Below are 27,467 nucleotides of genomic sequence, written 5' to 3'. Positions count from 1 at the left end.
TCTAAACTTACTTAATTAAACGGTATAAAGTAAAATGCCTTTATGAATATGATTATTAAATTGCTATAAAGTTAATGAGATAGTTTTTAGTAATTACCTTCACGAATGATAATTTCCAGTGCTATTTATTGATGAGTATGGTCTATGGTCTCACGGTCGAATGGAATTAAGGTATTGTGAGCACCATTAGTAAAGGCTTAAGATTACTCCGCCATCGTGAACATGTTAGACAAAAGATCACAATAACATAAGAAAATAAGTGAGCCAGCAAGAAGCCACCAGGTCTACACGTGGCGGTCCAGACATACATATTTGATTATTATTTAAACCATTGCTGCTGAAGAAATTTAACACACAATATTTGACAATGGTAAAGATATATTACGTTGTGAGAGTGTGATTTGCATGATTATTTATGTATTCAGTGATTCAGTTATGTCCAGTGTTGGATTGTGCGTCTGTGTATACAGGTGTGTATGCTTATGTATATTTATATATGTTAAAGTGTGTGTGTGTGTGTGTGTGTGTGTGTGTGTGTGTGTGTGTGTGTGTGTGTGTGTGTGTGTTTGTATGTGTGTGTGTATTTATCGAGTTAGTTTCGCCTCCAGTGTTTAAATTTTAATCAGATGTGTGTGTGTGTGTGTGTGTGTGTGTGTGTGTGTGTGTGTGTGTGTGTGTGTGTGTGTGTGTGTGTGTGTCTGAAAGGATACTAATAAATAATTATAATATTCATCTCTCCTTTTGTAACTCAAATATGAGTAATTAGTGTCACCGTGTCACATCCTATAAAGAAACTCATCCAGTGTGAAAATATATATATATATATATATATATATATATATATATATATATATATATATATATATATATATATATATATATATATATATATATATATATATATATATATATATATATATATATGTATATATATTACTAATTAAATCTGACCACGCAAGCTCTGGTAATGACTGACTTGTTCTGTTAATAAATCATGTATGTAGGAATGTGGTTTGTGTAAAGTCTAGTCTGGTGGAGGGAGGAGGTTTGTAATGTGGGTGGTTGAAGGGAAGTGGTCCAGGTATCGATACGTTCATTTTTTTCTGTATTTGCTTTATTTATTTATATTTACAGGTGATGAAGGTGGTGGAGGTGGTGAAGGTGGTGGAGGTCGGAAATGCTGCGGCGGTGCTGGAAAACCTGAGGGAAGGAGAGAAGGTATGTGGTGAGGTGTGGCTGTGGTGTGTGTGACGTGTCTTACCTTCTTATCTCCTTTTTTTTTTTTTTGTTATTGTGGCAGCAGCACCAGCACCAGCACCAGCAGCAGTAACAGTGATAATCATAATGACAACTATTATGTTAATGCTGATGATGCTTCTACTTTTCTCAAAAATTTGATGGCTGATTTCAAATACCCCATGATATAAGGAAAACCAAAAATTTAACAAGACCCGGCACACACTTGGATTGATAGAAGCTTAAAGATAAACCAAGGTAACAGGAACTCAGTTTTGATAAAGACCAGTAAAGGTGAAGTGAATAAAGTAAAGACCCAGAACTGAACAACGGAACATCTTCTGTCCACGGGTGATTTAGACAAGCGAAGAAACAACGTAATAAGGAGAAATATTGAAGCTGGCGTTTGTTTATGGTGAGACATGAAACTTGAGAGTGTATAAACTAAACAGAGAAAATATAGAATCGATATGAAGTATTTTGACTAAATGACTAGAACCAATAGACAGGTATTCAGTGATTAGTATTATTTGTTCATAGATTCTTGTTGCTTTTGTAAGTTAGCATCAGTTTGTGGTTTGATATGAAAATTGAGACGTGCTTGAGTTAAAAGGATGAGTGTGTAAAGCAAATACGAGTAGAGTATAGAATAGATCATTATGACGTATCCATTGACTAACACCAAGAGACAAGTAGTGTTTGATCGTGAATTGTCATTATGTCTTTGCGAATTAACATCAACTTGTGGTCTGACATGAAAATTAAGTTAACAGAGCGACAAAATATAGAATATGAAGTATTTAGGACGAGTGACTAAGACCAAGAGGAGAGTGCTCAGTGGCAGTTTGCTCGTGAATTAGCATCAGTCTGTGGTTTAATATGAAAATTAATACCTGCTTGAGTTAACAGGAATACAGTGTGAAGCAAAGAGAATACAGAATAGTGACTAAGACGAGTGTTCAGTGTCAGCAGTGTTTGTTCGTAAATTCTCGCTGCCTGTGTTATTACTCTCTTTACGTTTCGTGTTCCCGCTTCTTGATAACCCACCGCGGATGTGCAGGAAATGCCTCGTTGTAAGGATATATTGTTGTCTTTATCATCGTTATTATCATTGTTGTTGGTACAGTGATGCGGTGGCTGCCGGGTTACGTTACAGTGGAGTTACTCATTATTCTTGTCTCATTTTTACTATATTATTTTCTTATTTTGGTCCCGCGTCGCATATCCAGGCTTGATAGAGTATTGTGTTTGCCTGTTGATAGTTTTATTAGACTTGGCGGATCTGTAAAGGACACTGCAATAATAATGACACGGTTACGTGATGCGTGTTGGGATTTGAGCACACACACACACACACACTCACACACACACACACACACGCGCACACAGGGTTGTTGTCTAGACGCTTCTGAAATATCCTATGCACCAGTTTTGTCCGTGTGTGTGTGTGTGTTGCTTATCAAGGTCTGCTTCCTATGGGCTGCTTTTCTTTTTAGTTCTATTCTGTGTTTGTTTCTGTGTTTTGTTCTTTAGTGTATAAGTTTGTTCAGCTCTTAAGTTTCATGTCTCACCATAAACAAACGCCAGCTTCAATATTTCTCCTTATTACGTTGCTTCTTCGCTTGTCTAAATCACCCGTGGCCAGAAGATGTTTCGTTGCATATTCAGTTCTGGGTCTTTACTTTATTCACTTCACCTTTTTTTTTTTTTTATTTGTACTTTCTCTTCCCTTTTATCTCCCTTCCTTTCTCCACCACGGGACTCGTAAAATAATTATTACTCCCACTTACTATCATCACCACCACCACCATCACCACCACCACTCACAAATTCCTCACATTCTCTCTCTCTCTCTCTCTCTCTCTCTCTCTCTCTCTCTCTCTCTCTCTCTCTCTCTCTCTCTCTCTCTCTCTCTCTCTCTCTCTCTCTCTCCTTCATAACTACTACGATCACTACTTCTACCATTCATAATTCTTCACCGCCACCACCACCACCACCACCACCGCCCACAAATCCCTCACAATCCCCCATTCACCACCACCACCTCTAGTAGTGTTGCCAATGCCTCGTGGCGCCAGGTCGCGGTGTGCTGCAAAGGCGGGGCGGGGCGGGTCGTAGTGTCGCGCAGATAAGGAGGGGGAGAAAAAATATGTGTGTATGTTACCCTTGACCTTGTGCTTGTTAGCGTGCCAATTGGTCTTCGTCAAGGTGTTGTTTATACTCTCTCTCTCTCTCTCTCTCTCTCTCTCTCTCTCTCTCTCTCTCTCTCTCTCTCTCTCTCTCTCTCTCTGCATTTGTATCTTTTTTTGCGTGTTTGTCGTTTTCATTTTATATTCTCTTTTGTTTTGTCCTTTTTGTATTTGTTTGTTTGTTTGTTTGCTTGTCTGTCTGTTTTGTCTGTTTGTCTATCTATGTATGTGTTTTTTTCAATATTTGCTTGATTTCTTAAGTTTCTTAATTTGTTTGCTTCTGTCTGTCTGTCTGTCTGTCTGTCTCTGTCTATCTGTCTGTCTGTCTATCTGTCTGTCTGTCTGTCTGTCTGTCTGTCTGTGTCCGTCCGTCCGTCTCTCTCTCTCTCTCTCTCTCTCTCTCTCTCTCTCTCTCTCTCTCTCTCTCTCTCTCTCTCTCTCTCTCTCTCTCTCTCTCTCTCTCTCGTATCCCCTTTCTCTTTACCGCTATTTTTCCCACTCACTCGTCACTTCCCACGAGATGCATTACTCGTGACTCATGAAATCACAGCCTGGGACCCGCATCTTTACCGCTCACTTTACACATTATGATGAATCACAACAACAATTAAACTCCACGCTTCTTTTTACTCACCTAGCGCAGTCAGCAGTTGGCCTCATGAGTCAGCAAGGCCCCAGTATACTCGCACCCTCCTGCTCTTACTCAGGAGGTACCGAGGGGTCGTGAGTAGGTTAGCAGATGCGGGATAGCGTGAGGATAGCATGAGTCAGCGGTGAGTTATGCTTGATCCTCTGACTCAGCGGTGGTTGTGTCCTTCATCCTTGAGTCAACTGTGGGTCAAGTTTCTGTGTCGTGTGAGGCTGTGGATGAGGAGCATGAGGTGACACACACTCATGTTCTCCTCTCAGACGGGCGTGTTATACTGCACAGGACGGGAGGGAGAGACGGGAGAGAGGGGAGGGGAAGGGGAGAAGGAACATGTGGAGGGATGGGAGAGGGAGAGTGGTACAAGACGTGAGTTTAGAGGTTGAGAGAGAGAGAGAGAGAGAGAGAGAGAGAGAGAGAGAGAGAGAGAGAGAGAGAGAGAGAGAGAGAGAGAGAGAGAGAGGGGTAAGAGTAAGGTAAGAATGGGAATTAATAGTGATAGGAAAGTGAAGAGAGGAAAAGGTGATAGAGAAAAAGCTGAGGGAGAGGATGAGAAGAGGATGGAAAAGGAGCAGGAAAAGAAAGAGTGGCCTTGAAGTATATAGAGAGAGAAAAGAAAGGAAAGACACTGAAAGATGAGAAATGAGAAATGTAGGGAATGTAAGGGAGAGAAAAACAGAAGAGTTTATAGAAAAATTAAGAGATAAGAGAGAGTTAAAAGAGAGAGGGAGTGGGAGAACAATAATGTAATGCCGAACAAAACAAGACAGTTACAAGTGTGGACAGGAAAAAAGTGTTATTGAGGGAGGGCAGTGAGAGGCTGAAAATAAAATGATTGATTGAATGATTGGTTGATTCGCTGACGGTCTGACTGACTGCTTAGTGGCGCCGCACGTCTAAATAATATCAAGCTGCAAACATCGTTAAGATAAGATAAAAGCAACTTACTGTTAAAAGATAAGCTTATATATATTAAATTAAGCAATATAAAGTGTTCATAGCAGCCAGTGGTGGAGGACAGCTCTCTCTCTCTCTCTCTCTCTCTCTCTCTCTCTCTCTCTCTCTCTCTCTCTCTCTCTCTCTCTCTCTCTCTCTCGAAAGATGAATATCAGACACTTTAAGCTAAACTGACCAACTTTTCTTTCTTTTCTCCCTTTTTTTTTTACTTTCTTTGTCTCTTTAGGAGCGAAAAATAATAGAGGGAGATTTTTTCACATTTTCTTACCCTTCGTCAACTAGTCTCCTTTATACACACACACACACACACACACACACACACACACACACACACACACACACACAGAGGAAAAAGAACTTATTCAGCACTATATCCTTTCTCTCTCTCTCTCTCTCTCTCTCTCTCTCTCTCTCTCTCTCTCTCTCTCTCTCTCTCTCTCTCTCTCTCTCTCTCTCTCTCTCTCTCTCTCTCTCTCTCTCTCTCTCTCTCCAAGATTCATATTATTCACCAAACAAAAACACAGCCAAAACAAAATTCCTAAAAAAAAAAAAAAGTACAACTCAACGCCCCCCCGTTTTTTTTTTTTTTACGGGGGGCGGGGTGCGGGCGGGAGCAGGAGGAGGAAGTGAGGGGCTTCGTGCTTCAAACTAATACAAGCTCGTTCCAATTTCTCCTTTATTTTTATCCTTGTTTGCTCTCCCCCAAGCGATGTCCTGTCTATGGTACCACGTATACAATTCGGGAAACTCTAACCTAACTTAACCTTACCTAACCTAACTTAACCTAACCTAACCTAACCTAACCTTACCTAACCTAACTTAACCTAACCTAACCTAACCTAACCTAACCTAACTTAACCTTACCTAACCTAACTTAACCTAACCTAACCTAACCTCCATGACTTTATACCTGGAGTGTACCTGTGTTGCCTAGTGGCGGGTGGAGGGTGGCCGCGTTTTCTCCTCCCAGGTAACACAGGTGAGAATGAACCAACTCCTCCCAAGGCTCGCTGATAGTTTGCCTCTTCACGTTACAGCGGGAGGTGAGGGTTTATAGATCTTATCAGTACACACACACACACACACACACACACACACACACACACACACACACACACACACACACACACAAACACACACACACACGTGGCCTTCAAATGTATAAGTGCAACGTCAGTGTTCCAAATTCATTGAAAATCTGCCTGAGTTTACCATTTATATCTTTGCACGTTCATTCCCTTATAGAAATTTTGACACATAGATACGTATATAGAATTCCGGTGCAGCTAAAAATAGAAGGTTGTTGGTCATGACATTCTTTGCTATTTATTTATTTTGCGCGTTCATTCCCTCATAGAAATCTTGACACATGGGGACGCAGATTGAGTTTCAGTGGAGCTTAAAATAGAAATCCTCGGTCACCACAGCCTTGCGTTAGTGGTGGTGACTTTTTTATTCTATTTTTTTGCTTTTAAGTTACGTGTGTTTAGCTTCCGGTCGATGTGAAAACTGAAAAAAAAAATGAAAGATTTATAAGTAGATCAAGAGAAAAATTTGACGAGTTCTTATAAGCAAAGGAAAAATAAATAAATTCCTAAGATTATAAAGTACGTTTTTCTTGCGTGTTTCACTTCTTATTTCTTTAGATATTTAACCCTTTAACTATCATTCATCTTGTATTCACTAATTACTTGACGCATGAACGATTACTGAATGACCTTATTTTCTTGTTTTTGTATTTTTCTTTGTTTTTGTGCCAGAGAAAGAGGCCAAGGACACAAAGATAACAAAACAAAAAAGAAGCTCATTTATACTACTACTTATACTACTACCTCAGAAAAAAATGATAAAAACAAAGATGTCAGTCAATTTAGTTATGTTTAGATTACGATAGAAATTACTTACCTTCCTTCACCATTCTGAGTCACCAGCACTAGAGCAATAGGTAAAAATGGAAGCACCTTTATAATGCCACTCTCAAAATAGAAAGAACAAAAACAACTACCCACTTTAGTTTATATTACTGTAAACATTACTCACTTTACCAACCTCTATCACTTCGAGTAAAAAAAATAGAGAAACAAATAAAAAAAAAACATAATATCAAAAGACTCAGCTAGTTTAATTCCCTTCAAACTACAATTACTCACTTTTTATCAGTCATTATCATTCTAAGTCACGAACAAAGAAGCGGTTTCCTCATGTGTTCTGTAAAGTTTCTATGGTCTTGGCTACTCGTCCTTACTTTCTGGACCAGTAGCAATAGAGGGCAGTTTCTTTCTCCCTGTGTTTGTTTTAGCCTTTCATCTGTCCGCTGTGTGTGAACTGAGAGATAAAGGAGAGAGGGAGATGGTAGAGGAAAGGCTGTTAGAAATTTTTTTTTTTTTTTTTTGTCACGTAATGATAACTAAAACGATCTCTCTCCCTTCTTTTCTCTATTTTGACCTTTTTCCTCTTTTCTCGTTCATTTTTACTTCCTTTTCGTTTGTTTTACTTTACGGGGAAATAAAGAATGGAAAGAAAAGAAAGAGGATTGACTGCGATTTTTTTTTTTTTTTTAGTCACGTAATGAAAACTAAGATGCGCTCTCTCTCTCTCTCTCTCTCTCTCTCTCTCTCTCTCTCTCTCTCTCTCTCTCTCTCTCTCTCTCTCTCTCTCTCTCTCTCTCTCTCTCTCTCTCTCTTTATCTTTACTTTCTTTCCTCTTTTCACGTTAATTTTTCCTTTCTTTACATGGAAGATGGAGAGAAAGAGAAGATAATGATAACTAAGACCTTTCCTTTTCCCTTCCTTCTCCTTTTCATTCATTCTCATTTTCCTTTTCATTTAAATTCACTTCTTCTTTCCTTATCTCCTTTTCCAAGCCATTCTCTCGACTATTCTTCTTTCATAATTTCTTTTCCTTTTTTTTCATATCCCTTATCCCATATCCCTTAATCCTTAATCCTTCTTCCTCTCTTTCATTTTTCCTCCTTCCTTACTTCCCTTCTTTAATCCCTCCCTTATCTCTTTTCCTATCGCCATCCTTTAACTCCCCTTTATTGCCTCCAACAACCCTTTATCTCCTTAAATAGCAAATAACACACCTGCGCAATTACTCGTATATAACCTGAGTATAAAGTAATTTGAGGGATAATGTTACTTACCTGCCATTACCTACCTTGCACTATGAGTCTTACCTTTGAAATCTTACTTCTAGCTCTGTTACTGGAATCTGTCTTACCTAGAATCTTACTTACCTGGGAATCTTACCTGGAATCTTACTTACCTGGGAATCTTACTTAGCTGGAATGTTATTCTCCTTGAGTCTTACTTACCTGGAAATTTTGCCTCGAATCTTACTTACCTGTTATTCTTGCTTATCTTGGAATCTTATCTGGGATATATAATCTTACTTAACTGAATATATTACGTGGGAATGCCTCGGGCCTCTGTTTCCTGTGAGTGTTACTTTTTTTCTGTTTTCTTACGAGTTAGGGAGTCTGCAAAGTGAAATAAAAAGAGTGAAAAAGAAAAAAATCCTGCTCAAGTTCACCCTTCCAAAAAAAAGAAAAAGACGAAGAAATAAAAGAAAAAAAAGCTGGCCAGTTTAATTCCGAATGTGTTTTGTTACTCTGCTGAAATAATATGATTAACACCTACAAATCTTTACCTGGTGTTGTGGTGTTGCTATTCATGCTGTGTAACTGCTAACATGCGGCGTGCGGTTTGGTGATGATGCTGGTATAGTAATGTTGTTGTGGTGTTGCTATCGTGCGGCGTGCGGTGTGGTGATGTAACTGGTGAACTGGTGTTGCTATCATGCGGTGTGGTGTTCCGGCGGGTCGTGGTGGCGGTAATGGCGTACGTGAGGAGCTGCCACGCTTGCGCCCTATCAGCCGTGCCCTCTATCTGTAATTGTCGCACCTGACCTAATAATAAGCGACAGCAAGAATATGCCCTCCGTGAACGAATAATACTCACCCGTTTCTTCCTCTCCAACCCTTTCTTATTTACCCTTCTGTCATCGCGAGTTTGATAGTTTTCCTGGCTTTTGATGTTTCCTTTTTTTTTTTTTTTTTATTCTTGTGTAGGCTTGTGTCATAGTCTGATAGGTTTCCCTGGTTCTTAGTGTGTCCCTTTTTCCTTGAATCGATATCACTAGTCCGTTCTCCCCAAGCTGATCCTTGTTTACGCGTCTGTCACAGAGAGTCTTATAGATTCTTCTGGTTTCTGCTGTTTCATTACCGGTTATCGTCCTTATGCTTATCCCTTGGGTCATGAGATTTGAGGGAATCTTGCCAAGGATAACATAAAAAGGGGTAGAGGCGGGAAAAAGGCCCGTTGAAGGTGCAGGTCCCTAAAGAGAACAGTTTGAAACCATATCTAGAATTACTCGTTCTTGAAACCTCCCCTCTTAAGAATTTAGTTCATAGGCAAGAGGAAATACAGGAGGTAGGGAGTTCCGGAGTTTGTCATTACAAGGGATGAATAGATGACAAAGCAGTGAGGGAAAGGTACGTGTTTGTGTTTGTGTGTTTGTTTGTGTGTTTGTGTGTGTGTGTCTGCATGTATTTTGCTAATATATCACTTTATTACTCCTGTGTCGGTAAACTAACTGTGTGTGTGTGTGTGTGTGTGTGTGTGTGTGTGTGTGTGTGTGTGTGTGTGTGTGTGTGTGTGTGTGTGTGTTGTGTTTGCGTGTGTGTATCTCGTCTAGTACACGTGGCCGTCGGGTGCTATCAGTGTCCCGGGTGGAGGAGGAGGAGGAGGGTATCCGGGCTCCGAGGTGTCTGGTGGGGCCTCACTCTCTCGCAGGTTACTCTCTTGCAGGTGTCCCGGCTAGATGGACTTTCCTCTCTCCTTTATCTATCAGTTTTTCTCCTCTGTGCGCCCGCAGCCTGGACCCTCACGTTGATTGGCGCTTTAAGAAGGAGGTAAACGTCTTCGCGTGGACACCTGATCCCAGCGACAAAAAGGTACAAAGCCCCATCACTTATCCCGCTTTGATACGCTGACGGGGACTGATCGGCGCGGCGGGCGTGGCTCCCTTCGCGGCTTATGACCACCTACCACCTATCGCGACCTGGTTGTAGGGGAGGGTGGGATGGGGAGGACGAGTGTAGGGAACGGAGAGCTAACTGGGGCGTACTGGATGGGAAGGGGGAAGTATTTGGGGAGTACAGAAGGGGGAAGGGGCGGTATTTTGAATTTGGAGGGGAAGGGGAGTTATTTGGGGAGTACAGGAGAGGCAAGGATCGCTAAATGGCGTATGGAGGGAAGGCGCAACTAACTGGAGTGTATAGGAGTGGGAAGGGGCTACTTGACGAGTGGGAGGGGAGGGAGTAGGGAGAAGTGGTGCTACTTGATGTGTACAGTGGGGTGGGGGAGCTAAATGGGGCGTACAGGAGGGGTAAGTGCGGAGGGGAGGGGAGGGGGCGTTGGCCAGGTGAAGGGAACACACACGCTGCGAGGGACGGGTGACAGTCGGAGGCTCCGGCGCGTCTGGTCCCGCGGGTCACCTGGCTCAGATAAGACCCGCCTTGCCGCCGCTGAAGGAGGGACACCGGGTAGCAACAAGGGCGGCGTCCAGGTAAACACGACTCTCGCCCTTGTTCTGGACTATACGAGCAACACTGAGCGCTGTGACAAAGAAGTGGAGGCGACACTCACCAGCGGACGTGACCTACGAGGCGGGGCGCAGATAGCACTACGACACGCGGCGGCAGATACTGCGACACCGGTAAAGAACAAGCGGTAAAAAACATGTGGACGAGAACCGAGGAGAGCTGAGATTGAGGAGCGTGATAATCCCTAAAAGAGTATAAAGAGTGAACGTTTGAAGCGCTGTAACAGCACAAGCAAACATCAAAACCCGCGTAAAAATAGTCAACGCGCACAAATCCCTCTGGCAAGTGATAAGATGACAAAAAAAAAAGACAAGTAAAAAAAAAAAACATGGAAGAGGAGAACAAGAAAGGCAAGAATCGTGTCCTCTGCACAGCTTGGAATCCGTGGCATTTCCTGATGTAAACACAAGACAGGGCACAGAAGAAGCTTGTTTCTGTTGTTTCCTTGCTGTTCCGCGACCTCATACGTTCCCTGCACTTGATTCCTGCTAACGAGACATGCGCATCGCTACTCCAAGGCACGACGCCACACCTCTACTTCCCGGAACCCTAAAGACTGTCAGGTTTACTAGCAACAGACGCAGAACAGGAAAATTTTGCAGCAGCGCGAGGAAGTGAAGGAGAGGTTTGTGTTTTCGCTCAGGCCTCGGGAATGTAACTTGAGCAAAGCGTGTGTGTATTAGCGAAAGAAACATGCAACTCCGCTCTGTTATCGGGCCGCCGCAAGACTGTTTGGGATGTTGATGAGGCCCCGACGAGGGAGAACCTGACTCCCCGAACACTTCCCGACCACTCACTCACTCACTCACTCACTCCTGAAGCAACCATTCCTCTCCTCTTTCTCACTGTGACCTCCCATGCAGCGTCTCTTTCTCCCACGCCAACCATTCCCATGAAACTCCCATTGTTCTCATTCCTCTAACTCCCACCACTCACTCCTCACACACACACACACATACACACACATACACACACACACCTTCACCCATAAAACACACCTACCCATCACTTCACCTTCCATATTCCAGCATCCCGCAGCACCTAGACCACACACAAAACTCTCCCATTCCTCCTCCAACTCCTCTTCCACTCCTCTCCCAGTAACACCGTCGCTCTCACGCCCGCCCCACTCATTTTAGATATACAGCATCGCCACAACACTGACTTTTCGCTTATTTTCCGTCCACCCTCGCCCGAATTCCGCCGTCCTCAGCGGATTGGGTGTCTCACGGAGTTACTGTCTTGTTTACACAGCCTGCGCCAAGTTTACCCGCTGCGTTCCTCCCGTGTGACTGGCGAGTGAGTGATCGTTTGCCGTTCGACTCGCTTCTACGTAAGAATAGTTCTTGAGGAATGAAAACACTTGAAGTTAGTTTGGTTTGCTTGTTAGCTTTAAGAGATTGGGAGTTTTGGAAGGTTGATGGGTTATGTTGGTCTGTGTGTTTTATGAGGCGACTGCCAGGTGTGTGTTCCTACTGGTTAGGTTATTCGTCAATGAATAAAGCATTGTTTTGAGACACAGCGAAGTAACAGCTTAATTTCTGGTACTTATTACTCATTATGGACAGAAAAACAGAAAAGAATGCCAAAAACTGCTGATATCTGACTGAAAAATGCCTTTTGCACCACCTTGAGGCTTCAGGTATTAATGATGCCACGACACCTGCTTATTGAGTGACCCTACTTGACTTTCATGGTACATTGATAAAACTGCAGTTACTGAAAGATTTACATTACTCCATCACACCTTTCTCTGTCCGCGGTATCTTTGGAAAGTATGCTGTAAACTTTCATTAGATAACTTTATTAAGCTCAACCAAAAGAGGAAAAGCCACAGCAGAGATTTTTTTCTTTTTAATTTCGCTCTTTGTGCCTTTAATTTTGGCAGACTGCCTTGTTTATTTTTATATTGTAATAATACTCAGTGGCAATAAATTGTTTTGACTCTGACTGACTTTTGAAAGGGTTAAAGCTTCCTCTAAACCGACCCAGTGAAGCCGACAAACTTAAGAAACAATTCAAGCGGTGTCGTCATCCCCTGAGGAACTCCACACTCAAACATTCTGGGTTAACTAAGCAAGTGGTGAACCTCAGTATCAACTAAGGCAGGCCTGCAAGGTACGTCACTTTCTGGGTCAGGGCTGGAGTGAGGCTGCGTAGGGGAAGTCAAGTTCTCATTTCAGGGACATCGGTGCTTTTGCTTTGACTGGATCATTGTGGTGAAAGGAACAAGGTGAAGGAGAAGCTTTCAGATCAATGACACAAGGCAGTGATCTTTTTTAGCTGAGGCTGTGAATAGGAGTCAAGTTCTCATTTCAGGGATTTCGGTGCCTTTTCCTTGAAGTAGTGCGCGGCTTTCGAGTAAATGACAGAGGAAAGTGGTCATTTTTAGTTTAACTCTTTTAACAGGAATGCATGGAATCTTTATAAGCACCTACAAGAATGAATGGGGTAAGTAAAGGTAGATTTAGCCAGTACAATGTTTGTAGGTGATTGTGAACAAGTAAAGATGTCTCAGAGTGGTTAGCAGTAAAGGAAAGCTGTGCCAAATAGCAGTATTTTTTTTTTTATCTTATTTTCTTTGTGTATAATGTTTGAATGAGAAATCTTGATCTGTCTGAATAATAAATCTGTCTGTTGAATGTCAGTAAAAAGGCACAGTATTTATTGAAGTTCTGATTGAATAATGGAAATCATAATAGGTGTGATTGAATAAAAAAAATGAATTAGTTTTGTCAATAAGTAATGAGTTGTATTTCGGAGTGGGATACAGAAAAGTGAAAGTATGTAATGACAAAATTACTAAAATAAACAAAACGTGATATTGTTATTTCCACTAAGAATTGCAAAAAAAAAAAAAGAACTCAGAATTACCTCATAACATACTCTAAAAAAAATTACACAAAGAAAAAGCTTTAGTTTGCCTTAAAATCTGCGATGAAAACTAAAAGAAAAGAAAAATAAAGAAAAAAATATATACAAAATTTTTAATGAAGTCGAGATTCCAACCGGAAAAATGCTAAACAAACCAAGAAACTCAACATTCCCTCACAACTTGTAGCAAAAATCATACAAAAAAAAAACTGGAGTCTTGCCTTACAGTTTGTGACGCAAGGTAAAACGTAAACAAGTAAAGGCGGAGCGGGCGGCAAGAGTCACGTAAATCCTGTACTTTTTTACAAGGACTTTTTATGCAGTTTTTTACACTCCCCTCTTAGTAAGTTGTGGAGATTACGACACTGCCCCAAAGAGTTACGGCATGGAGTAAGTTATGAGGCCATTGACCCTGATTTGAAGATTTCTCTCTCTCTCTCTCTCTCTCTCTCTCTCTCTCTCTCTCTCTCTCTCTCTCTCTCTCTCTCTCTCTCTCTCTCTCTCTCTCTCTCTCTCTCATGCGATCACGTTTAGCATTAGTGACAAAAAAAAAAATGTGGCACTTTGTTTAGCGTGACAACATCTGTTCGACGTTTGCTTTGGAAGAGGAGGAGGAGGAGGAGAGAGAACGTGAGGAAGGAGGAAGACGAGAGGAGACTGAGAGAAAAAGAAGAGAAGAGAGTGAATGAGAGACGCAAGGAAAGAAAAAAAAAAGTGGGAGGAGAGAGATAAAGTGAAGAGAGTGGAGGAGGAGGAGGAGGAGGAGGAGGAGGAGGAGGAGGAGGAGGAGGAGGAGGAAGAGCGATTGGTCGGCACTGTCCTTTGAGCCCCCTGATAAGATAATCGTAAATATGTGCTGTGTGTCCTGTCTACCCCTTCCTCTCCCCTCCCCTCTCCCCTTCCCCTCCTATCCAACCCTTTCTTTCTCCTTATAAATCCTTCACTGTTCACTTCCTATTTATTCTTCTTATTCTTGCCTTCCTTTCTCTTCCCATCTTCCATTCCTTCCCCTTCCCTATTCTTCTTCTTCTTCCCTATTCCTTGTGTTCCTCTTCTCAGTCCTTCATCACTTTCTTTTCTTCATTTTTTTCTCGTCTAACCAATCATATCTTGCTTTCCCATTTCTTATTCCTTCTTTTCCTCCTCTTCCTTGTTCCTTTTTCTTCCATGGTTTATTCCTCCACCTCTTCCTCCCCTTCTCGATTTATCATAATTCTTCTTTCCTTCTTCTCTTTCAGTACTTCCTCATCTCAGTCTAACCGATTCTTTCCCTCAGTCATCTTACCCACATCTTCATTCAATCTCTTTCATTCTCCTCCTTTTCCTTCTCTCCTTCGGGTGGGACGGGATGGGACGGGGCAGGATGGTGATGGTGGTGTATGTGAGAGTGACCCTTCCGCCCTCTTCTCCAAAGGGTGACTGTTGCTGGGCGCCGAGCTACTGACGGAGGCATGGCAGGGCAAGGGGAGGGAGGGGGGAAGAGGGACACAACACACCTGGCCGCGCCGATTAGAAACAGGTGCGCTAAGTGTCTCCCGTGCCTCGCACTCCTCTACATACCCCTCACCTCTTCCCGCTCTTCTCCCCCCTGTCATCTCTCTCTCTCTCTCTCTCTCTCTCTCTCTCTCTCTCTCTCTCTCTCTCTCTCTCTCTCTCTCTCTCTCTCTCTCACCTCCTCTTTTGTCGTGTTGTCTCCTCCCTCGTCTTCTTATTTTTTTCTTGTTCTTGTTCTTCTTGTTTATGTTTTTTCTTCTTTTTGTCCTCTTCCTCCTCCTCCTCCTCCTCGTCCTCCTCCTCCTCCTCCTCCTCCTCCTCCATTTGATCCCTCAACTTGTTCTCTCTTTATCTAGGTTCCCACATCCCCAATACCTCCTCCTCCTCCTCCTCCTCCTCCTCCTCCTCCTCCTCCTCCTCCTTTCATAATTCATGCGTTTTTTTTTTATTTGTTTCTGCACTAGTATTTTCTCGTTCTTATGTATTATCATCATCATCATCATCATCATCATTGTTTTCATTATCATTATCATTATCATCCATATGTTTTTTTCTCTTAAGTCAAAAGCAATTATAAAGGGAATTTTTTAGGTCAAAGTTTTAAGTATTGTTTCATGAGATTATTATTATTGCTGCAGTCATCATGTTGTTGTTGTTGTTGTTGTTGTTGTTGTTGTTGTTGTTGTTGTTGTCGTCGTGAGGTATGTGTGTGGTTATATAAGTCTCCTTTCATCTGCCCCGCGATAATGTTCATTGATTAGCCAGATAAATGTGGAATGGAAGGACAGGTGGTGGTTGATGTTGTTATTGTCATTTATTGGTAGTAGTAGTAGTAGTAGTAGTAGTAGTGGAAGTGGTGGTGGTGGTGGTGGTGGTAGTAGTATTTACTCAACTGTCATTTGTTACAAGAGAGAGAGAGAGAGAGAGAGAGAGAGAGAGAGAGAGAGAGAGAGAGAGAGAGAGAGAGAGAGAGAGAGAGAGAGAGAGAGAGGCACTCCACGTGATCCCTTCTCTTCTTCCTCATGCTAACTAACCTTTCCCTCCTCCTCCTCCTCCTCCTCCTCCTCCTCCTTCGTTTCATTCAATTCCACTTGTGAATTTAACAGTATTGATTAGATTATTTGCATATCTTTGGCTTTATCAATGTATTGCTGCTACTACTACGACTACTACTACTACTACTACTACTACTACTACTACTACTTGTTTTTTTTTCAGTGTCAGTTCATTATTGAAATTGTAACGTTGTGTGTGTGTGTGTGTGTGTGTGTGTGTGTGTGTGTGTGTGTGTGTGTGTGTGTGTGTGTGTGTGTGTGTGTGTGTGTGTGTGTGTGTGTGTGTATGTGTGTCATGTTGTTCTTCAAGTGGATAGAGTGAATAGGTGGACAGCTTACACACACACACACACACACACACACACACACACACACACACACACACACACACACACACACACACACGCACACACAAGGGTAGGCAATGAGGCGTGTCATGTCTAAGGTGGTGTCAAGATAAAGTAATTTAGGCCTAATGGGCGTGTGTATTGGCTCCATTAAGTGGCCTAGGCGTGGGCGAGGAGGCCCCCGTGTGCTGCTGGGGCGAGATAAGGCTGACTGGTAGGCCTTTGATGGGGGCTGGCTGGCTGGGCTGGGTGGGGCGGGGTAGGCAGGGATGGAGAGGGGCAGGGTGGTGATGGTGGTGGATGTGAGAATGGAGTCTGAAATATAGTATAGTTCATTTCACTTAAGCTCATTCCAGTCTCTTCCAGTTCATTCCAGTCCATTCCAGTCCATTCCATTCTGGTCTTGTCTAGCTCAGTAATATTTCAGATCTAACTTCTCATTTTCTTCCTTTTCATTCTTATTTCTTTACATTTATATGACGAATCGTTCTCTCTCTCTCTCTCTCTCTCTCTCTCTCTCTCTCTCTCTCTCTCTCTCTCTCTCTCTCTCTCTCTCTCTCTCTCTCTCTCTCTCTCTATTCTCTTTTCCCTTTTCTCTACTTTTATCTGTACATTCTCATTCTTCCATCTTTCCTCTTCTTTTTTTCTTTTTCTCCTTCAAGTCCTTTGCTCTTTTCTTCCCAAGCTATCCATCTCTCCCTCCTCCTCCTCCTCCTCCTCCTCCTCCTCCTCCTCCTCCTCCTCCTCCTCCTCCTCCTCTTTTCAATCCCATTCTCCTCTTTCTCTTCTCTCCTTTCCTACCTCCTTTCCAGTCCTTCATCCTTCTTCCCTCACCTTCTACTCTTTTGCCCCCTTTCTTAGCCTCCCTCCTCCCTCCATCCCTTCTCTCCCCCTCCCTTCTCCTCCTCCCCTCCCTCCTCGCCCCCTTCCTGCCTACCTGCGCCTCCTCCATGGAAGTTTAGACATGTATAAATCCTTCCTGTATTGTCCGGGATTCTTAGGTTTTCCTCTGGTGTGTGGTGGTAGTAGCGACCCCTGCTACTGAGAGAGAGAGAGAGAGAGAGAGAGAGAGAGAGAGAGAGAGAGAGAGAGAGAGAGAGAGAGAGAGAGAGAGAGAGAGAGAGGGATTTGTGGGAGTTGGTTCTTATGTATGTGAAATGAAGGAGTGAATAAATGGGAATAAGGAAGAATTATCTCAAGATTTAATGGAAAGATGATGATGATGATGATGATGATGATGATGATGATGGTGATGATGATGAAGACAACAACAGAAGCAGCAGCAGCAGCAACAACAACAACAATAATAGAAAATTTGATCAAACGATATTAAGGGAAGAAGAAGAAGAAGAAGATGATGATGATGATGATGATGATGATGATGATGATGAAAAAAGAACAAGATCAAGAAAAAAACAATAATATATCAAACCGAAAATAAAAAACAATTGGAAAAAAATGAAAAAAATGAAGACGAACAACAAAATCAAACAACGAGAGAGAGAGAGAGAGAGAGAGAGAGAGATGCATGACGGCTCACTTCCAGGCGCCGGTGTGTCGTTGGTCAGGTCGTGGTCAGCTGAGTCCTGTCGTCCCTCCCTCATGTCCTGCCCATTGTCGTCTCTCTCTCTCTCTCTCTCTCTCTCTCTCTCTCTCTCTCTCTCTCTCTCTCTCTCTCTCTCTCTCTCTCTTTGTGGATTCACAGTGTAAGTCTTGTTGTCGAGTTTGTTAAAAGAGAGAGAGAGAGAGAGAGAGAGAGAGAGAGAGAGAGAGAGAGAGAGAGAGAGAGAGAGAGAACTAAAACACACACACACACACACACACACACACACACACACACACACACACACACACACATGATAACAATAATCTCGGCGTGAAGCTGGAGAGAGATGCTAAGGATGAAGGAAAAGGATCATAAATGCATTCCGGAGGTCACGAAGAGGGTCCGGTTGGTGATGCCAGGTTCGTATTGCCTTCCTCCTCCTTGTAACACCTCCATTCCTCCTCCTCCTCCTCCTCCTCCTCCTCCTGGTCCCCTGGCGTGCCTGTGGTCGGGGCGAAGTGGGATAAGCCAGGGATTAAGAGGAGAGCGAAGCGACTTTTACACGCTGAAGTTGACGCTTAAATTTATGTCCCCTCAGTGAAGGAACGTCTTATTTTTCTTTTAGGGGTTTTGCGCCGTCCTCTCTTTCCTGCTTGGACTTGTATGGGGGCAGGAGGACCCGCAGACACTGGGCTGAGGCTCTCCTACGGCCAAATACGTCAAACTTTACTACTTCCTGCCCGTCTGTCGCTCAGCTTCGCCTCCCTTCCACCGTCTCCCTCTCCCCGTCTCCCTCTCTCTCTCTCTCTCTCTCTCTCTCTCTCTCTCTCTCTCTCTCTCTCTCTCTCTCTCTCTCTCTCTCTCTCTCTCTCTCTCTCTCGCCCCTTCCAATAAACACACATGCCTTTTAGCGTACAATTAACTCCCTCCCATTGCCTCTAAGCGGTTGAAAATGCTACACTGTATAATTTCACGGTAGAAAGTTGTATCGTATTTAGCTCTGTCTGGAGGAGGTGGCTGGGGGGATTCGGGGGAGCAGGGGGAGGAGAGGGAAAGGTAAGGGAGGTATGATGTAATGTAGAAAAAAACAATGGTGCAAATAATAATGATAGTGATTTGGTAAGCTTATAGAAGAAGGAAGGGTTGATGTAGTTAGCTGCAGGTGATGTGATGTGATGTTTATATATATATTTCATAATTTGCTTCATAATCTGCCGCAAATGGAAGTCGGATATTGTGGTGTATCTTTTTTTTTCTTTTCTTTTTTTTTTTTCCTTTTTTTTATTACGGAGCATAAATCACACGATGGACGGTTAAGGGAAGGTCTTTCTTTATATATATACCTTTTTTTTTTCAATATGTTTATTTACTCTCGTGTGTGTGTGTGTGTGTGTGTGTGTGTGTGTGTGTGTGTGTGTGTGTGTGTAATATATACCTACATGCACCAATGCCTGTGTACGTTCTTCTTTTGGCGCCTCGTAGACGTGGAGAGAGAGAGAGAGAGAGAGAGAGAGAGAGAGAGAGAGAGAGAGAGAGAGAGAGAGAGAGAGAGAGAGAGAGAGGGAAATAAAGAAAAGAGAGAGGAGAAAAGTGGTGATAGAGAGAGAGCGAAGTGATAGAGAATAAAAAGAGAGAAAAGGAAGTGAAAAGGAAAAAAATAAATGAAGGGATCAGAAGAGAGAAAAGAGAAGAGGAGAGAAGAGATTGGAAGAGAGAGAGAGAGAGAGAGAGAGAGAGAGAGAGAGAGAGAGAGAGAGAGAGAGAGAGAGAGAGAGAGAGAGAGAATTAACTAAGAGCAACAGAATACAAAAGACAATAATACCAATGAAGAAAAAAAAATATGGAAGAGAAAAAAACAAAAGTGGGGAGGAGAAAGAAGAAGAGATAAAGGTAGAAGAGAACGAATATTGAAGACTTGAAGAAAAAAGAAAAATAACAAAAAAAGAAAAGTATATATTTCAAGATCAAAAACAAAAAATATGGATACAAAATAGAAGAAATGTGGAGGAGAGGAGAGGAGTGAAGAGAAGAAAAGGAGGAAGAGAAGAGAAGATTAGAAGTCTCAAGGCCAGTGTCTGTCACTCCTCTCGCCTGTTGACACTCGCTCTGGTGTGGCGCCTCGTGTGGAGGTATGTGGGGGGGGGGAAGAGAGGTGGAAGAGGTTGTGGGAGGTTGCGGGAAAGGGAGGAGGTTGGGAGAGGGAAGACGGGTTGGGGGAGGGAGGTTGGGGAGGGAAGAAGAGAAAGGGGGAAGAAGGGTGGAAGAGGCGGGGTGGGGTGAGGAAGAGGGTGGGAATTGAAAGAAAAGTAAGAAAGAGGCGAGAATAAAAGATGTAAAGATTGGAGAGATAAGCATTAGGGTTACTACTACTACTACCGCTACTACTACTACTACTACTACTACTACTACTTTTGTTATTATTGTCGTTGCTGTTGTTGTTGTTGTTGTTGTTGTTGTTGTTGTTATTGCTGTTGTTGTTCTTGTTCTTGTTCTTCTTCATTATCATCATCATTTACAACACTATAGAACAAAATCTTTTATCTGATCATCTCTACCCTTTTCTGTCAGTTTCCCTTCTGTCAATGCCTCCCCACGCCATCAAAGCTTCATCTCTCCGTCTGCCAATACCCTGTACCTGTCCTCTCTACAATACAGGTGGCGTCCTCGTGTCCACCCAACCCAATACTGGCACACTGCAACGCTTCCCTGTAACACACAACAAGATGGGAACACTGTAGCTGGATGTGTGTGTGTGTGTGTGTGTGTGTGTGTGTGTGTGCAGGTGTGTGTGAATCTGAACTTGCCACACCTGTCTCTTTCATCCTCCTCCACCTTGTTTTTCTCTCCATTAGTGCTTCCTTCCACTCTCCTCCTCCTCCTCCTCCTCCTCCTCCTCCTCCTCCTCCTCCTCCTCCTCCTCCTCCTCCTCCTCTTCCAGTCTTAAATCAATCAGTCAGTTAATTAATCAGTCAATCAGTCCTCCTTGAACGCCAGTGCTTCTCTTCACTCTCCTCCTCCTCCTCCTCCTCCTCCTCCTCCTCCTCCTCCTCCCCCCCTCCAACTCCTCCGCCTCCTCCTCCCCCTGACTGGTTAAGATACAGGTAGACGTAGGAACGGAAGGAGAGATCGAAGACATAAATCAAGAAGAGCGAATAAGAATGGAAAGAAGGAATAGAAAAGATGGACTGAAAGTGGAAAGGAGAGAATATGATTAGGTGAAATGCACTAAAAAGATGAAAAAAATGGCATGGTGTTGAAGACGATGGTGGAATGAGGGAGAGTAAGAGAGAGAATACGTAGGAAATAATGAAATACAGTGGTTGGTGCCGACTTTGTATTCTGTATCTTATCATTGTTGCAATTATAATTCGTATTCGTTAAGTCTCTCTGTTAATTGTTATTGGGTTAAGTTGTCCATGTCTTTTAGGGAAGTGATAGTAGTAGTAGTAGTAGTAGTAGTAGTAGTAGTAGTAGTAGTAGTAGTAGTAGTAATTAATACGAAAGATGGACGTAGAAATATTAGACAAACAATGAAAAGAAACCAAAACATGAAGAAAATTCTCTCTCTCTCTCTCTCTCTCTCTCTCTCTCTCTCTCTCTCTCTCTCTCTCTCTCTCTCTCTCTCTCTCTCTCTCTCTCTCTCTCTCTCTCTCTCTCTCATCATCTCCCTCTCACAGACACACACGCACACTAGACACACCTCCCTTGTCCCACTCGCATCCCTACACACACCCTCCTCTTCTCTGAGTCCTCTCCTCCTCACCTCACCGCCCCGCCGCCCACACTCACAGATCCAGAGACGAGGAACTGTGCCTTTATTGCGTCTCTTTGTGTCTCGTCCCCCCGTGTGTGTAAAGAGCGAACAATGGAGGCTCTAAAAGTGGTTTAAGTGGCTGCCCCAAACTAGCACTTACGAGGGAAATGGACGAAACGAGACGCGAAAAGTGAGATGTGTTTGGAATATTTGCGTGTGTTCTGGTTGTGTTATGGTTGTGTTACGGTCTTTCTCTCTCTCTCTCTCTCTCTCTCTCTCTCTTTCATATACGTGGTCGCTGTAATGAGAGGAATGAGAAGAATGGAAGGAATGCTAAGAAGAGTGCCTGAATGGATCTGTGTATGGTTGCGTGGAGCGTTCTAAGTTAGGAGTGACAGAATGAAGATCCTTACCGAAGAACATTAAGAAAATAAGGAAAGCCACAAGAACCCAGCACATTTATACGTTGTAGTAGTGAATCTTGCATTAGAGAATAGGAAAAAATAGCTCCTAAGTAAGATATGAGGGAATGAGAATGCTTGGTTAGTCTTGCATTAGATAGTAGAGGGAGAGAAATGGTGATAAGTAAGGGATGCGGGAATGGGAATGTTTTGTGAGTCTTGCATTAGAGTAGAGGGAAAGAAAAAGAAGGTATAGGAGTGGTGAGAGGATAGAAATAGATGTGTGTGTGGTTAGGAGTGTGATAGGAGAGGAAAGGGAGAGAAATGGTTGGTAAGGAAGGAGAACCACATGTAAACTGAATGGAGAGAGAGAAAGAGAGAGAGAGAGAGAGAGAGAGAGAGAGAGAGAGAGAGAGAGAGAGAGAGAGAGAGAGAGAGAGAGAGAGAGAATACAATGTTAAAAGGTGTAGTACAAAAAGTGTGTTGGAGGGGAAGAGGAGGGAGGGTGGGGGGAGTGTGGGGGGAGAAGAAGGGTGTCAATCAGTGTGCCTTCAATCACCGTAACCCTCAAGAGTGACGCGCCTCGCCTGTGACAGTGTGACGAAGTGTGAGGCGGCATGCAAAGGTGGCGGTGGTGGTGGTGGTGGTGGTGGTGATGGTGGTGATGGTGGTGATAATGGTGATGGTGGTAGTTTCATGAAGGTGAGTAAAGGGCATCGTTCACACTTTCTTCTTCTTCTTCTTCTTCTTCTTCTTCTTCTTCTTCTTCTTCTTCTTCTTCTTCTTCTTCTTCTTCTTCTTCTTCTTCTTCTTCTTCTTCTTCTTCTTCTTCTTCTTCTTCTTCTTCTTCTTCTTCTTCTTCTTCTTCTTCTTCTTCTTCTTCTTCTTCTTCTTCTTCTTCTTCTTCTTCTTCTTCTTCTTCTTCTTCTTCTTCTTCTTCTTCTTCTTCTTCTTCTTCTTCTTCTTCTTCTTCTTCTTCTTCTTCTTCTTCTTCTTCTTCTTCTTCTTCTTCTTCTTCTTCTTCTTCTTCTTCTTCTTCTTCTTCTTCTTCTTCTTCTTCTTCTTCTTCTTCTTCTTCTTCTTCTTCTTCTTCTTCTTCTTCTTCTTCTTCTGTTACCTTTTATATTTCTTGTTATTTTCTTTCCATTTTCTTCCCATGTTTATTTTTTCTCTTGTCTTGTTTAGTTACTTGTTTTCTCTTCCTTTTTTATTTATTTTTTTGCTTGTTTATGTTTCTTCATATTTTCTTTTTCTTTTTTTTTGTTTGTTTTCTTATCTTCGTTACCTCACGTTTTCTTAATTTTTACATATATTTCTCTTAGCTTGTTTGTTTGTCTCGTATTTTTGTTAATTGTTCTCTCTCTCTCTCTCTCTCTCTCTCTCTCTCTCTCTCTCTCTCTCTCTCTCTCTCTCTCTCTCTCTCTCTCTCTCTCTCTCCCTCGTTAAAAAATCCCGATGCGAGAGACATGAAGCGAAGGATATTGAAGAGAAATTGTCTGTCAGCAGAATACGTGGTGGCCATGTTGATCCGAGAGAGAGAGAGAGAGAGAGAGAGAGAGAGAGAGAGAGAGAGAGAGAGAGAGAGAGAGATCTGAAGTAGTATTTAAATGTGGAAGAGAAATATTGAACAAGATAGAAAAGTATTGAAGGAGGAGGAGAATTGAAAGTGAAGGTGTATCATAAGTGAAAGAAATTTAGTAAAGGAGGAGAAGGAGAAGGATGAGGAGAAGGAGGAGGCATATAGAAGGCGAGAAGTAAAGGAAAGTATTCTTGAAAGATGAAGGAGGGATGTGAAATGTGACGGAGGAGTGTGAAAGAGAAATAATGAAAATGAAGGAAGACGAGTATGGACACTGAAGGAGACTCGTGTTAATTAATAATCAAGGGGGAATATTGCAAGTAACGAAACATGGTGGAAATGAAGAAGTACTCACAAACATGTATTAAAAGCGAAGGAGTAGTAACAATGAAGACTGACTGAGGAATAATGAAGACGAAGACCAAGGAGGAGAAATAATGAAAACAAAACGAGGAAAACTGAGGAAGGAGAAAGAATCACTGCATCACCATTGCTTCCCTATTGACGAAGGTACTGCGCAGTGTCCCCAAGCGGCGCAGTGACGCAGTGAAGGACTCAGACCCATACGCTGTAACACCTCTGCGCCGCACCGCCACTATCCAAAAGACTCTAATTGAAGTTACACCAGTTTTTAAGTATGTTTTTACAGTTCTAGCGACAAAATAAAAAGATTTCTACATTATCAACAGGAGAAACACTACTGTGGTCTTTGAAAATAATCGTGGTGAGAGAGAGAGAGAGAGAGAGAGAGAGAGAGAGAGAGAGAGAGAGAGAGAGAGAGGTTTCAGAATATGGTTCTTAGTGTGGTGGGCGGTGATGGGCGGGCGTGGAGCTGTGAGGATGGGCTGAGGGCGGCAAGAGGGAGTGGGAGAGAGGGGAGAGGGGAGAGGGGAAGGGCGGCCACACATTATACAACGATTCTTGAGTCTTTGTTTGTTAAAAGGGAGTTGAAACCCAGAAATTAGCAGTGATATTTTAGCCATTGGAGTCTGATTTGAATTCAACATTCTCTCTTAAAGAAGATGGAGGACGAGGGTGAAGAGGAGGAAGAGGAGGAGGAGATGGAAGAGTTTGTGTTATATAAGGGACATTAACGAAAGAAAGAAGGGATGAGAAGAAAAGTTAATGTTATATGAGGGAGCAATAGTGACGAAGAACAGGAAGATGATGAAGGAGGAGAAAGGAAAATCTGAGGAAAGGGAAATAATAGGAAAAATATAAATAACGAAGGGAAAGACCAGGAAAAGTAAAGTTTATATGAGGAACTGGAATAAGGAAGAAGGTGAAAGAAAAGAAAGGAAGAAAAATATTAAAAGCAGCAATTCTGAAGGAGAGAAAGAGGAGGGAGAAAGGAGAAAATAAAAAAATAAATAAAAAATATGTAAATGATGATCAGCCATGACGATGACAAAAAATGAAACAAAAAAAGAAAAGTAAAAAAAAAAAAAAAAGAAAAGGAAGAAGCATGCTAGAAATGATAGATAACAGTAGCAGCAGACAAGATAGCAAGCAATAATCATGTCACTCCAGCGCATTTCTCTGTTGATACCAAGTTCGTTGAAATAAAAGTCCTGTAAATTCCTGATACAAGATAAACTTAATAAGAAAAAGAATTGTTCCGTATCTACAAAAAATAGTTAGATAAAAATATATATAAAAAATAATGTTTGTCCACGTGTTATAAAGTGACGAGAGAGAGAGAGAGAGAGAGAGAGAGAGAGAGAGAGAGAGAGAGAGAGAGAGAGAGAGAGAGAGATGTCATTCGGTATTTAAAGAATTAATGGCAGACTCATGGATTATGTTGATAAATTGTGGATTACCTATATTTATCTGCGTGCGTGTGTGTGTGTGTGTGTGTGTGTGTGTGTGTGTGTGTGTGTGTGTGTGTGTGGGTATGGGTATGGGTGTTGACTTTTCCTTTGGTGTTTTTTCCTCTTTTCCTCCTCATATTTTTTCCCCCTCCCCATACTTACGTCAAACACGCACACCATTAATCTCACTTCGTTAAAGGAAAAACAAATCAATTTTTGTCAAATAAACGACTCATCACTTTTTTGAATAAACGACAGACTGATAATTTACATCACATCTGGCTTGTCAGTTTTCCTTCTTTGCTATCTCTCTCTCTCTCTCTCTCTCTCTCTCTCTCTCTCTCTCTCTCTCTCTCTCTCTCTCTCTCTCTCTCTCTTTCTCAAGGCTGGGAAAGTATCGCCAGAGAGATAGTGAGAGAATCTAATGTACTTATTACGTTTCTCGGTTTTTCCTGGCTTCCTTTCACTCACTCACTCACTCACTCACTCACTCACTCACTCACTTCCTCCCGTTGCTTATGGTGTCGTCAGACAGGCCTGCGCGTCGCCCTTCCAGCATACCAATGAATAAGGCGGGCGTCACTGGTCTTACTCAAACACTCCCCGGTTTGTCCTGCAAATATTGCCAAGAGAAAACGTAAGAAGGGCTTAGAACGGCGAGCTGCGGGAGGAAAAACGTGCCGCGGCTCTAGGTCTTCCCCGCCACTGTGATCTTTGCATCTCTCTCCATCGGCGTCTGAGTCCTGCATCCCCTGTCGCCCTCTCACGCCTCCCTGCCCCTCAGTAGTTACAGTGCGTTAATTCTTCCTAAACTACTACGGTTTTAGGTGGAATTTTCGCTGTTTCGTGTTTTGTTATTCCGTGTTGTTTTGGCCCCTATCGTGTTCTGGCGCCGGTCTGCATTGTTCCCTGTCTCGCGTCGCCTGGCCTGTCTGGCTGTCTGTCTGTCTGTAGCGGCGAGGAAAGGCAAGGTGTGCGAGACAGGCTGGTTAGAGGCGCTGTCCGGTGTGTTTGCGAGAAGATAGTCAGTCTCTCGTGTATCCGCCGCTTCGTTAGGTTCATGTTTGCTGCTCCATTGAAGGTTTATTTTTTCTTTTTTTTTCCAGGAAGTTCTTTTTCTTTTTTTCTTGGTCTTTTTCTTCTTCTTCCAGGGAGTTTTTTCTTGTTTTCTTTTTTTTCAAGGGAGTCTTTTCTGTTTTTTTTCCGAGGTCTTTTTTTCTGGGAATCTTTGTGCCAGGGGGTCTTTTTCTAGTGTCTTTTTTGGGGGGATTCTTTGTTTTCTTTTTTTTTCAGAGTCTCTTTTTTTCCAAGAATTTTCCCCATTAGTCTTTTTTTCTCTTTTTTCCAGTGAACTATTTTCTCCTTTTTTTTTTTTATGATTTTTCCTTCTTCTTTAATCGCTTTTGTTTGCAGAACTCACCCAACACGACGAAGACTGTTTCCTTTCCCCGCCACGCGCTCCACAGTTCATTAAGTCCAGTTAGGCGGGGAGCAGTGCACGGGGCGAGGCAAGGCGAGGCGAGGCGAGGAGAGTGGAGCGGCCAGCCTAAGTTTAAATCATGCAATGACCTTAATGCCTGTGTTTCTTGTTCCGAGCGTGTGTTTGGTCTCGTGTTGGATGGAAGGGAGTTTGCTTTACGATAGGTTTGCTCGGGCGCTTGTCTAAGTATGAAACTGACACACACACACACAGACACACACACAGAGACATACAGATACCCCACAATACTTCAGATTTTCCACTAGATTTCTTTCTTCATTCATAATTTATCTTTTCATTTGGCACATTCTCTTTTTTTAAACGCCACTCATTTCACCGTTTTCTTTTAGTTCTGACATCAAAACGCCAATTCATCCATCAGTAAATTAATTAATCAGTCAGTTTCTACAGCTTCTCTTCTTCCTAACTCCTGCCTTTCCATCCATCCTTTCTGAAATCACCTACGCTTATATCTCATTTTGTTAAGGGA

The 27,467-nt window shown here is 42.6% G+C and overlaps 1 protein-coding gene across 1 annotated transcript in view; it reads left to right on the top strand.

The window, feature by feature from the left end:
• LOC135111411 (putative histone-lysine N-methyltransferase PRDM6) overlaps positions 1-27,467 on the top strand; it is a 165,168-nt gene that overhangs the window by 100,177 nt on the left and 37,524 nt on the right. The window contains exon 3 of the mRNA XM_064024669.1: positions 1,135-1,218. Coding sequence (XP_063880739.1) covers positions 1,138-1,218 — 81 coding nt within the window. The 5' untranslated portion in view covers positions 1,135-1,137. The remainder of the gene's footprint in view (positions 1-1,134; positions 1,219-27,467) is intronic.

The sequence above is a fragment of the Scylla paramamosain genome, chromosome 22 (genome assembly GCF_035594125.1).
Source record: "Scylla paramamosain isolate STU-SP2022 chromosome 22, ASM3559412v1, whole genome shotgun sequence".
NCBI lineage: Eukaryota > Metazoa > Arthropoda > Malacostraca > Decapoda > Portunidae > Scylla > Scylla paramamosain.
Note: the sequence above shows the minus strand (reverse complement) of the source record. Positions and strands in the feature narration are given on the sequence as shown.